General features: G+C 51.3%; 1 protein-coding gene across 2 annotated transcripts in view; it reads right to left on the bottom strand.

Moving 5' to 3' along the window:
- The window catches only part of TNFRSF19 (TNF receptor superfamily member 19), a 78,163-nt gene that overhangs the window by 30,109 nt on the left and 34,767 nt on the right, over positions 1–13,287 (bottom strand). For both annotated transcript variants that reach the window (XM_030886614.2, XM_045294057.1), the window contains exon 4: positions 4,653–4,831. In XM_030886614.2, coding sequence (XP_030742474.2) covers positions 4,653–4,831 — 179 coding nt within the window. The remainder of the gene's footprint in view (positions 1–4,652; positions 4,832–13,287) is intronic.

The following is a 13,287-nucleotide window of genomic DNA, read 5'->3' as shown; positions in this document are numbered from 1 at the left end:
TGCTAAGGAAGCTGCACTCTGGTGTGACCATCACAAAGCAAGAGACCCAAGAACTCAAAAGGCAAACCTCACCAAGCCATTTATCCCTCCGCCCTTCAATTAATGCCACATGTGTTTATCGGCCAGGTTAACCTTCCTTGGCTGACTTTTGAAAGTAGACAACCAAGCCTTTCTTCCTAGTCTTTTTTCATCTGGAAGCACCAATGAAACTCTGTCCACCATGGGTGAGCATGCTTGTCTCTGAAATAGCAGTAGTACAGCTCCTAGGGTTGTAGTGCCTTCTAAACTCACTGCCAACGAGTCCATGCTGACTCACAGCCACCCTAGAAGACAGGGTAGACCTGCCCCTGTTTCTGAGACTGTCACTCTTTAGGGAGCAGACAACCCACCCTTTCTCCCTTGGAGCAGCTGATGGTTTCAAACTGTCGACCTTGCTGCTAGCAGCCCATCACGGAACCACTAAACATCATTAGCCAAACCCCACTGCTATCGGGTCCATTCCGATCCATGTGGCTGCTGATGTCATCGAGTTGGTTCTGATTCATGGTGATCTCATGCACACCAGAAGGAAACGCTGTCCGGTCCTGTTGTTTGAGCCCATCATGGCAGTCCCTCGGTCAGTCCATCTTGTCCAGGGTCTTCCTCTTTTTCTTTGCCCTTCCACTTTACCCAGCATGATGTCCTGCTCAAGAGCCTGGCAAACCCAAAGTACATGAAGTGAAGTCTCACTATGCTTGCTTCTAAGGAGCACACTGACTGAATCTCTCCCAAGGCAGATCTGTTCGTTCTTCTGGCCGTCCGTGATGCTTTCCATAGTCTCCGCCAGCACCCTGACTCAAATGCATCGACTCTTTGGTCGTCCTTCTGCAATGTCCAACTCACACATGCTCGGGAGGCCACTGGAAATATCATGGCTTGACTCAGACGCTCCTTAGGGCTCAAAGTAACATCCTTCCCTTTCAACCCTTTAAAGAGGTCCTGCGCAGATCGCCCAAATGCAGTGAGCCCTTTCGTCTCTTGACTGCTGCTCCGTGAGCATTGATTGTGGATCCAGGCAAGAGGAAGCCTTGGCATCTTCAATCTTTTCTTCATTTATCGCGATGTTACTTATCGGCCCCGTTGTGAGGAATTGGCTTTCTTTACATTGAGTTGTAATCCGTACTGAAGTCTGCGCTCCCTGATCTTCATCAGCAGGTGATTCAAGGCCTTCTCACATGCAGCAAGCAAGTAGGGTTTCTGACGTTGTAAATAGTTACAGGATCAAATAGCCTCATCTTTCTCCCTCAGAGCAGCTGGTGGTTTTGAACTGCTGACTTTGTGGTTAGCAGCCCAACGCATAACCACTGCGCTACCAGGTACAGTGCTAGCTAGGGACTTACCTCATTATTTAAACTTGACACAAAAATGTCTTTGACAGACAACTGAAAAGTGGGTGAAGGGAGACGTCAGACAGGGCAAGATATGACAAAATACCAATTTATAAACTATCAAGGGCTCATGAGGGAGGGGGGAGCGGGGAGGGAGGGGAAAATGAGGACCTAATGTCGGGGGTTTAAGTGGAGAGAAAATGTTTTGAGAATGATGTGCAAATGCGCTTTACACAATTGATGTATGTATGGATTGCGATAACAGTTGTATGAGCCCCTAATAAAATGTTAAAAAAAAATGTCTTTGAATAGTTTGTTTCTGTGGGATGATGGGCTGCACATCCATGGGGAGTGGGAAGGCACTGGAGCGGGGCATTTCTTGACTAGTTCTCACATGGCCACCTTGTATTCCGTTGCGTGGGGTCTGGCATGCATTACAATGTCCGGTCTCCCTGCTAATCGACCCGATGGACATGAAGCGATACCATCTCCACTGGGAAAATGGGGAGAGAGTGAAATGAGATCCTTCGACTGCATCGGCGGCCAGGCACAACACCACAACCGAAAAACAACAGTTGCTGTCGTGTGGGCGCCAACTCAGGGTGGGCGCCGCGTGTGGGTCAGAATAGCACTCTGCTCCACAGGGCCTCCGGTGGCCGGGGCTCACGAAGTAGATGGCCAGGCCTTTTCTTTGCAGCACCTCTGGGTGAACCCCAACCTCCTGGCCGGCAGTCGAGTACTTCAGCATTTGCCTCATTCTTAGGAGCCCTGGTGGCATCTGGTTATGGATGGGGCTGCTAATGGCAAGGTCAGCAGTTCAAAACCACCAACCTCTCTGAGGGAGAAAGATGAGGCTTTCTACTCTCGCAAACAGTCAGTCTTGGAAACCCACAGGGGCAGTTATACTCTGTTCCTATGGGGTCACCGTGAGTCAGCACCACTCGATGGCAGTAAGGTTGGCTCTGGGTTTTTTTCAGTCCACGGCTCAGGTTCCTTAACAGTCTGAGCACTTAATACACAGCGCCACCAGGAAGATAAAACAATGGCCTTTCATATGCCCAGGGGTGGATACTTTTCTTCTTCTTCCTCTTCTGGGAGCAGTACGAATTCACTGTTTTGTTTGCTTTTTCTGTGCCTAAATGTTCCAGCCTGGAGGATGGGCTTCAACTATCTGCCGACTTTGCAGAAGTGTGGCTGAACTGAAAGAAAGCCTGCTTTCAAAAATGACCCAAACATTCTGACAAGACCGACTGGCAGAATGCCGCCGTCACGTGTCGCCAGCCTCCCGAGCTGAAGGTGATTTGGAAAGGTTGTCAGCGTCCTGCTTTGCTGCAGCATGCCTCTGACGAGGGAGCAAACATGAGAAACTAAAGCGGGAGGTGGGGGGTGGTGGTAAACACCTAATCTGGTGTCAATTTAAGGATTAAGAGTGTAGGGGTGGCGTCTAGGCTGTCAGTCTGGTGACAGCCAATGAGACTTCTGTGTGCATGGCTTTCTCCTGAGAACTCTGGGAAATCTGGTACTTCCTCCTGGAAGGAAGAAGACACCTCTCTCTCCTTGCTACTCCCTGGGAGACACTGCAGAAGACAAGCCACATGGATGCAACCAGAACTCGGAAGCTGGAGAAGCCACAGAGAGACCCCTGCCAGCACTGAGATGCTTATAACGCCACTGGATCCAACTTTCCACCCACTGGCCTGTGATCTTCTGCATTGGGCATCATTGCATGAGTTTCATGAGTCTGAAGAGGACTTTATAGATTGATATCAGAAATAGGCTAATATCGGACTTATGGATTTGATCTGGACTGGGCTGGGATGTTTTCTCCATGTTCAATTGCTCTTGTATATAAATCTCTTTCTTACACACATAGACATGTCTGTGGATTTGTTTTTCTAGTCCGCCCACACTAACACAGGGTGGCTGTGAGGGGCACGGCTCTCTGTCATCTGAGGTCAAGGATTCTGTCTCAATGAATGGGCACCATGGTCCCACGTCCACTGGGGTTTCCTCTGCGGAAAAACAGAAGCGCCGGCTTCCCAACACCCAGGCCTTGGGCCCTGAGCTTTGCCCTCCCCTCTGGACAATCCCTGAGCAGCACACTCTTCTTCAAGGACGTGGGATGCGGGCAGCAGCCAGGTGGCAGATGTCCAGTGCAAGCCTCTTACTGTTATTCCGTGCTGTCCCGTCAGTTCTGGCTCAGAACCACCCAATGTCCAACCCAACAGATCACTGCCCGGTCCTGTGCCATGCCCACCATCCTGGCTGTGTCTGAAGCCCATTGTTGCAGGCACCGTGCCAGCCCAGGTCCTGAGGGCTTCCTCTTCCTCACGGACCCTCTACTTCAGCAGCAGGGTGCTACTCTCCAGGGTCTGGTCCCTCGTGACGATCCGATCAAAGAACGCAAGTGGAAGTCTTGCCATCTTCACGTCTACGGACATGCTGGCTGTGCTTCTTCCACGGCGTGCTGTAGTGGGTTACAACTGGGCTGCGGTTCAGCAGTTTGAAACCACCCAGCCATTGCTCGGGAGGACGAAGAGGCTGCCTCCTCTCATACAGACTTTCAAAATTTTAAAAATTCTCCGCTTTGCAGTCAACTCTGACTCGTAGTGATCCTGCAGGACAGGGGAGGGCTGCTCCTGTGGAGTTTCAAGACTGAAAACCTTTAAGGGAGTAGAGAGCCTCCTCTTTCTCCCTTGGAGCAGCTGGTGGTTTCCAACTGCTGGCCTTGCAGTTGACAGCCCAACGTGTAGCCCACGGATTTCAGAGACCCACAGGGGCAGCTCTGCTCTGGTCTGCCATGGGAGGTTGCTAGAAGTAGGGACCACGTCATCGAAGGCAATGCGTTTCGAGTTATACATGGGACCGGGGGTAGGAGCCCTGGGGTGCTTATCAGGTGGCTTTAGGGTTCTCTACACAGGTGGAGTAATAGGTATGCGTTTGGCTGTGATCTTCAAGGTCCGGAGTTCGAAACCACCAGCTGCTCCCTGGGAGAAACACAGGGCTTTCTACTCCCATAAACAATTTCATCACGGAAAGTCACAGGGGCAGTTCTACCCGGTCCTATAGGATCGCCACGAGTCAGCATCGAGAGCAGTGAGGTTTTTTGTTTGACACGGTTGCCAGCAGTGTTGGCATACGTGTTTGTTTACTTTGTATGCGCATACCAGGCACGGAGAACCTACTCAATACACAGCAAGAGACAAGCGCAGGAGCCTTGACAGAAGTCACTCGATCGGCAAGGGAACGAGAGGGGAGAGGAAGAGGCAGGGGTTCCCTGCTTACCCGGGGAGGCAGACCCCGCAGACGGCATCACTGGTGGCGCTGCAGTTGGCCTTTTGGAAGCGGTTGACCAGGGCGCAGTCGAGGCACGGCTTGCACTTTGGGAAGCCCCCGTCCTCCTTGAACCTGTGTGGCCTGCAGGCTACACACTCCGCGTCCTCCCCATAGCCAAAGCCACACTCCTGTGAAGGTGAGCAGGCAAGGGTGAGAGAGAGAGAGAGAGAGAGAGAGAGTCACTGCGGGTAGGAAGGAAGGGCGGACCAAAGCCCCAGGGAGATTACTACTGAGTGTCCAGCAAGGTTGGCCTATGAGTACACAGAAGCAGAGCTTTAAGCAAATAACCCACCAGCTGTCGAGTCTAGTCCACCTCACCGTGAGCCTATAGTTTCTGAGGCTGTAAATCTTTACAGGAGCAGACAGCCTCCTCTTTAGTAGCCTCCTCTGTGACCCTGCAGCAGCATCCTCACTGGACTGAAACAGGAGGAGGAGCCCTGTGGCACAGTGAGTTCACCATCAAGCTGCTACCTGCAAGGTGGGCAGTTCAAGGCCACCAGCCGCTCCACAGAGAAAGATGAGGCCGCCTGCTCCCACAAAGATGGACGGTCTTGGAAACCCCAGGGAGCAGTTCTATTCTGTCCGGTAGGGTCGCTATGAGTCAGAATCAACTCAGCGGAAGCGGCTACCAGAATCTAAAGGTGGTTAAATACCCACACGCCTAGCCACGCATCAAACCAGGACATGAGTAGGAAGCTCCTGTCTCCGGAAAGGAGGGGGCGTGCCTGCGAGATGGCCACAGGTGTCTGTACCCAGGAGCTGACCTAGCTGAGGTCGATTAGCAATTCTGTATTTCCTGGGAGTACAGTGATTCTTACCTATGCCTTGAAAGTACACCAAATACTTGTTTTGCTTAAAAAAACGAAAGAAAACAAAAAAAACTCTATAGTGAATAACATTCCCCAGTTTCTCTAGGGGTGGCCCCCAGGACAAACATTACTTCCCAGAGAGCAGATAAAACAAATGGCGCTCTGACCCACAAAAGGGCTCACGAATGGGAATAATCGCGATGGTGGCTCGGATCTGGGCAGTGTTTTGTTCAGGCCTGTGTAGCGTCATTATGGGTCAGAACTGCCTTGATGACACAACACGATCTACCTAAGGAGCGCCGGTGGCGCTGTGGGTTAGCGGCTGCACTGCCAACCACAAGGTCGGTGGTTCAAGCCCACCAGCTACTCTGACGAAGAAAGATGAGACTTTCTTTCTCATCCGTAACGATGGACAGTCTTGGAAACCCTGCAAAGTGTCGCTACGAGTCAGAATCGACTCCATTTGCTTGGTTTGGTTTGGGTTTCGATGAACATATGTCATGTCTATTTGTTCAAGAACTGGAGAAAGTATTTTGCTCTTGTGTGCCAATTCCGATTCACTGTGAGCCAGGGGGGGGACAGCGTAGAACTGACCCACAGGGTCTCCAGGGCTGGGATCTTTATGGGGGCAGGTAGCTTCATCTTTCTCCTGAACAGCCAACCTTTTTCAGTTGGCAGCCAAGTGCTGAAGCACTGTCCCACCAGGACTTAAAGGAAGTCCAGCCTATCATATAACCACAGAAAAGATGTGTTTGTTGACACAGGTCATGTTCAAGACATTTAAAAAAATAAGTGATAACAATTACAAGCATGATTCCATTCTGTCACAAAAACATTCATAATATTAAGTATTGGCATTTATAATTAATAATAAATACTAACATTTCCAGAGAAGCCCTGGTGGTGTAGTGGTTACCCACTGGACTGCTAACTGCAAGGTCAGCAGTTCAAAACCATGAGCTGCCCTGAAGGAGAAAGATGGGGCTTCCTACTCCCATCTAGAGTGACAGTCTCAGAATCCCACAGGGACAGCTCTACCCTGTCCTGTAGGGGCGCTATGAGTCGGCCTTGATTAACGGCAGTGAGTTTGAGTTTTGGTAACATTGACCGAGTGCTTAGTCCATACCAGGAACTGTGCACACATTTTCTCATAATCCATACTCCTCCCCAATGACACAAGCATGATCATTAACCCCATGTCATACATGGTGGGGCATGATCATTATCAATCCCATATCAAACATGGTGGGGCATGATCATTAATCCCATGTCATACATGGTGGGGTGGGAATTGAGCTTCAGAAAAGGGATATCGCCCCACCAGTGTCAAAGAAACAACCAACCAACCAAATCAGCTTCCACGGAGTGAACTCGCGGTGGAATCAGACAGAATGCCATGGGGCTTTCCATGGCTAAGTTTGTGGGTATGGGTCACCAGGCCTTTCTTCCAAGGTGCTTCTGGGTGGGCTCAAACCCCCAGCCTTTTCATGAGCGTTGGGGTGTGTGAGTCATCTGCGCCACTGGGGGAGGCTTCTCCAAGGTTTCAGAGCTAGCATGAGACCCGGGACTTGAACCCACGCCACTGACTTCCAGAGGCTGACTTTGATATCACTACGCTACAGAATTCCTTGGGTTCTTGGTGTGTGCCGTCATACATATTCACATAGAGAGAAAGAGGTCTGAAAAATTACGCACTCAGATGTTAACCCTTCGCGAGGTCTCGAACGCTCCAGGTTTTGAAGCTGGGCCGTTCAAAAGAACCTCAGCAACGTTAGGAGCAGCAAGAAGGGCACCAGGTGCATTGCATGTGTGTGAGACCTGACCGCAAGGCTAAGGGTGCGATGACCCACCCCCACCCCCTCCCGCTCCTGCACACACACACAGTGGAGACAGCCTTTGGGGGGGGCCTCCGCTTCCTCCTCTAGAAACCCCGGGTGCCTGAATTCGGTGCCCACGAGCTCCAAATGAGCCATATCTGCGCTGTATCTCTTCCTTTCCTCTATCTGAGCGGTGCCTCTTCCTCTCTCCTTCCGTGTTGAGACATGATGCCACCTCCCCGGTGGTCATGGGCCCAGGCTTCAGCTAACACTGCCCAGAGGCACAGACTCGCCTTGGCTCCCATCGGAGAAGATCACCCCCATCTGATGTCTTCCTGAGGGAATCATTCCCATGTTGCACGGGGACGCCCTCGCTGTCCATCCGTCTGAGCAGGACTCTTGAACATGCAGAGCAGAGAGTTGGGGACAGCGAGAAACTGCCATGTCTTTCACAACCTTCTGAATCCCGCTCGGCCCAGCTGGCCAATGTTTTCAGCGAGACGCGCCCAAACCCAGAACCAAACCTGCTGCCGGGCTCCGGTCCCACTCCTCGGCTGGACTGCTGAGACGGTGCATCTTTACCGAGAGACAGATGGACGCTTCACCACAGCTTCTCCCTGTGGAGCAGACAGCTTCCTCCTTGTCCTGGGGGTGAACTGCCAAAACCTGGAGAGGTCGGCACGCAGTGCTTAACCCACTGCGTCATCAGGGCTCTTGAGCTAAATAAGCGGAGAAAACACCTGCCATCGCGTCACTGAGCACGCACAGAGCCCCCGGACAGAGAAGAACTGCCCCCCTGGATTTCCCGAGACTGTGAATTCCTCTTTTTTCATATTCAAAATATTTTATTTATTTTTAAATAAATCATTTTATTGGGGGCTCGTACAGCTTTTTAAAAAACTGTTTTATTGGGGGCTCGTACAACTGTTATCACAATCCATACATATAGCCATTGCGTCAAGCATATTTGTACACATGTTTGCATCATCATTTCAAAACATTTTCTTTCTACTTGAACCCTGGGTATCAGCTCATTTTTCCTCCCTCCCCCACTCCCATGACTGAATCTTGGCGAGAACAGAAAACCTCCTCTTTCTCCCAAGGAGCAGCTGGTGGTTTTGAACTGTTGACCTTTGGTTACCAGCCCACTACATCACCAACTAATCTGCAGGCCTATGAAGCATAGAACATGCAGTAATGGCAATGAAGCTTAAAGCGCTCCTTAGTATGGTCAGTTTTATGAGAAGAAACGGGCACCATTTGCTCCACACCAATGAGGGGAGAGGCACAAGCGGAGGCAGGGGAACTGGGTGACTAAAAATGGTGGGGTGGGGTGGGGGGCGGGGGGAGGCTCAGGGAGAGAAAGGGACAGTGCTGACTCAGGGTGGGCATTGCAACCCGCGTCCCCGGTCCATCTGTGTATGAACTCTGGGTTGGAAAACTCATTAGCATGTAAACATTCACTTTAAAACAATAAGTTGTTTTCCTGTGATGGTTTCCCCATCCTGGTCTTTAACCAGGGAAGGCCCGGTGGCATAGTGGTGACAAGCTGGCCTACTAACCGCTCGGTCGGCGCAGAAGGAAAGGAGGAGCTTTCTGTTCCCATGGACTCACAGTCTCAGAATCCCACAGGGGCAGTTCTACCCTGTCGCATGGGGTCACTATGAGTCAGCATGGACTCGAGGGCAGTGAGCATGAAATGACACATGTTAATTTTTCAAACAGCCGGCCTTTCCGTTAGTTAGCAGCCAAGTACTCCACATCAATGTTGAGTAACTCATACTTGCCGTGAGGTCCAATGACCTAATTTTGCATCTAATGAAAAGAATACAACACATTTTGCTCCCTCCCCTCATATGTTTGGAATACCCAAAGCCCACTACCACCAAGTTAATTCTAATTCACAGCAACCCTATCTATAGAGTCTGAGACTGTAACTCTTTATGGGAGCAGACAGCCTCATCTTTCTCCCACAGAGCAGCTGGTGGGTTTGAACTGTAAACCACACAGTTAGCAGCCCAACACCTAACCCACTCTGCCACCAGGGCTCCTTAACGTTTGAATACCAAAATCGAAACCAAGCTCACTGCCATCGAGTGGATGCTGACTCACAGCAACCCTACAGGACAGGGGAGAACTGTCCCTGGGTGTTTCCAGACAGTGAGTCTTCACAGTGTCAGACGGGCTGCTCTGTAGTAGAAAGCCCTGCCTTTCTCCTGTGTTGCTGCTGGCGGTTTCAAACCTCTGACCGTGCAAGCAGCAGTCCAATGCGGAACCACTACACCACCAGGGTTCAACTTTGAACAGAAAGGGGCAGTTTCCTCTGGTCTCTAATATTTCTCGGCAAGCTGGTCTGATACAGGAGCAGAAGAAGACAAGGCCCGTGGGCTAAAATGAAGAGCCCTTCAAGAAGGATGTCAGCGAGCCACACGCACGGTGCGGGGTTCGGGCTGCGTGCAGCAGGTCTGGGTATGCATGGATGTGTGCTCTATGGGGCTGTGGGCGCGACAGGGAGGCTCAGTGGTAGAATTCCCCTCTTCCATGCAGGAGACCCAAGCTTGATTCCCCACCCAGGCACTTCACAAGCAGCCACCATCCTCCTGTGAGTGGGGCGTCTGTGTTGCTAGCATGCTGAGCCGGTCTCAGCAGAGCTTCCAGACTCGGGAGAACTGGGAAGAAGCCAACCCCATTGCCATTGGATTGATTCCAATTCATGGCGACCCTACAGGACAGGACAGAACTGCCCCCTTGTGGATTTCTTAGATTGTAAATCTCTAAGTTAGAAAGCTTCATCTTTCTCTCAAGGAGCAACTGGTAGTTTTGAACTACTGACCTGGAGATTAGCGGCCCGAGGCATACACACGACACCATCAGGATTCCTTCAATTAGGAAGAAAGAAAGAAATGGTTTCCTTCAATCTGGAAACCAGCCTCATGGCTCAGAGTTTGATCTGAACCCACTCATGGTGCAGGTGCAGGACGGAGCAGCAATTGTGTGCCTGGGGTGTCAATGGCAGAAGTGTGTGTGTGTGTGTGTGTGTGTGTGTGTGTGTGTGTGTGCCGAGAAAGGGATTAAGTGGTAGGTGGAGGAAGGCAGGGCTGGAGACGAGCAAGAAGAAGTCAGTCATGTGACCTGGGCATCAGGATTAGGTCGCATACCTCCATGGGCTCGATTCCAACCCACACACAGAGTAGAATTGTCCCTATGGGGTTTACAAGACTTTGAATCTTTATAGTAACCAACAGCCCCATCTTTCTTCCATGGAGTGACTGGTGAGCTTGAACTACTGACCTTGCAGCTAGCAGCTAAATGTATAACCCCTATGCCACCAGGGCTCCTTTCAGCATTAGGTACATGTGCCCTCTTTTGAAGATGCATGAAAGCAACACATTTAGTCTTTAAGATGCACTGTCGTCTTTACCATCGAGCCAATGCCGACTCATAGCAACCCTGTACGACTGGGATAGCAACCCTGTACGACTGGGTTGAATCGCCCCTGTGAATTTCTTAGGCTGTAACTCTTTACGGGAGTGAAAAGTCCAGTCTTTCCCAAAGCTGGACATGGTACTTAACTGGCCATCCATAAAAATAATAACCAAGCCACTACCCTGATCCGACAGGAGCGTCTAAGTGCCCCATAAAGTTTCCAAAGCTCCATACAGAAGGCGGCGGCCTCATCTGAACACCCCACAGAGGGGTACACACCGCTGACCCTTCACTTAGTGGCCAAGCTTTGACTTTAACTCCTGCACCACATGGCTCCCTTGCCACCAAGCCAGAGATCCATCAGCCAACACTTGCTGAGCAAACCAATGTTGACGCAGGCGTTCAAAAGGTCCGCCACTCTGGGGGGCTATCTGTCTGGCCTAGGGGTGTGATACTGCCCACTCTAACAGCTGGGGCCACTCAAAGGGCCCTCAAAAGACCCGGGCACCCAGCCCGGGAAAAATCAGCCCCTGAAAACACCACACAGCCCAGGTCAACGCTGACACCCACCAGTTCCGCCTGAGTTGGGGTCGACCGGATGTGGCCGGGTTTGGTCAGGCCCACCAGTTGGGGCACACGTCTTTCTAGGTTGGGTGGGGTGGCTGGGCGTCCATCCCCTTATCTGGGTTCCAGGGCAAGGGGGAGCTGCTTCCAGCTGGGCCACTTCCACTCAAGTTGGCGGCTGCACTCCCTCCGTCATTCTGTCCAAGGATTTTTTTAAGTCACTTTTGGGGGCCTTCCAGCGGCAACACGGCTCAAAGTAAACCATCCCGAATCCCCCTCTCCTTCGGCAAACTCAGCCCGTAAGGAAAACACTGGCCGGTCCCACCTCGCTGCTCGGCTGGCCCCACAGGCCACACGGCTGCTCCACACAGACCAGCAATTGTCCCTGGAACGACTTCTGGGGCCTGCGGGCACACGCGCTGTTTATTTGCTTGGCCCCTGAGTTATTAACTCCGCTCTTTGATCTCCCCAGAGCAAAATGTTAGTTTCAAATGTGGGCAGAGGAGACGTTATTTGTGGAGAAAACGAGGAGGCAGAAATGGGAAGGACAAATTAGATTCATGTCGCAGTGTGTGTGTGAGAGAGAAATCAGCTTTTTAACTCGCTTCATTAAAGTATAATTTCCTTCATTAAAACAACCCAGAAGAGATGACCCAGCCCCCACCCCAACTGCTTCTAATTTTCGTTTCTGAAACTCTGAGGTTGAGGGTTTTTCCCTCAAAATCACAAGCCTGGACTTGTAGTGCCAAACACCATGGAGTTCTATCAGGTATAATTAGGTATAAATAAAGGGAGCAATTTTAATTACCCGGCAAAAGTGAATCCTTTTTAGTCTTACAGGGTACCTGGGTGCTTTGGTGAAATTCTGTGTCTCTCTCTTACACACACACACACACACACACACACACACACACTCTCTCTCTCTCTCCCTCTCTCTCTCACTCACACACAGCCATCTTTAAAATAGAGAGCTGATCGAGTAAGAGGAGGGAAAGTTTATCCCACCCCCACACCATCCCTTACAGGAACAAAAGTCATCCCGGTAATTGGTTAGAAACGAGGGCTTTGAGGGCCGTGCCAGACCTCTTTCAAGTGCAAAGCCGCTTCCTGGCTGACTGCTGTGAGGCCATCCGAATGCTCAGCACTGCTTTGGCATCCATACTTGTTGAGGAGGAGGAGGAGTGGTGGACAGGCAAATTCTAGACAGTTACAACCCCGAATCGAATGTGGTTCTCACAAGAGAGCAAAAAATCACCCTCTCCCCCCTCAACCCCCGCCCCCCAGGCTATACGTTTATTTTCAGGAGCCAAAGGGAGGGCCCATGGCTAAGCAAAGGGGTAAAGGGCACTTCGAGCTAAAAAAATGGAGCGTCCCGTGGTGCCTCGGGTTAAGCATGGGGCTGCGAAGGGCCCGGCAGGCGGTTTGAGCCCACCAGCCGCTCTGAGGGAGAAAGAGGAGGCTGTCTGCCCTTTTCAGGATCGGAAACCCCAGGGACAGGGGCTCCTCTGTCCCACAGGCTCACTGCGAGTCTGAATGGATTCAGCAGCAGTGCGTTTGGTTTGGGGCTTGGGGTAAGGCTCAAAGTGACCAGCAGAGTTCAATTATGAGCAACACAAACCAGATTTTGTATTTTTATCTGGGACTTGGAAGAAGAGAAAGAGGCATTCTTCATTGTCTCCCATGTGAACGTTGGAAACCTTGGCAATGCGGCGGCGGAAGGGAGCCTCACTCAAAAGGAAACTCGCTGCCAGTCAATCAGATTCCGACTCACAGCGACCCTCCAGGGCAGAGAGCTTGTCCCGGTCAGTCAGTGTCCAAGGCTGTCACTCATCGCGGGAGTGGAAATCTCGCCTTTCTCCCGTGGGCGGCTGGTGGTCTTGAGCTGCTGGACTTGTGGTTAGCAGCCCAACCCATAACCCATAGTGGAAGGGTTCAGTGGTAGGTGGAGGAAGGCAGGGCTGGAGACGA

Source organism: Echinops telfairi, unplaced genomic scaffold, assembly GCF_000313985.2.
Source record: "Echinops telfairi isolate 266 unplaced genomic scaffold, ASM31398v2 ScPeMD7_2565;HRSCAF=3150, whole genome shotgun sequence".
In the NCBI taxonomy this organism is placed as follows: Eukaryota; Metazoa; Chordata; class Mammalia; order Afrosoricida; family Tenrecidae; genus Echinops; species Echinops telfairi.
This window is presented reverse-complemented; position numbering and strand designations above follow the sequence as displayed.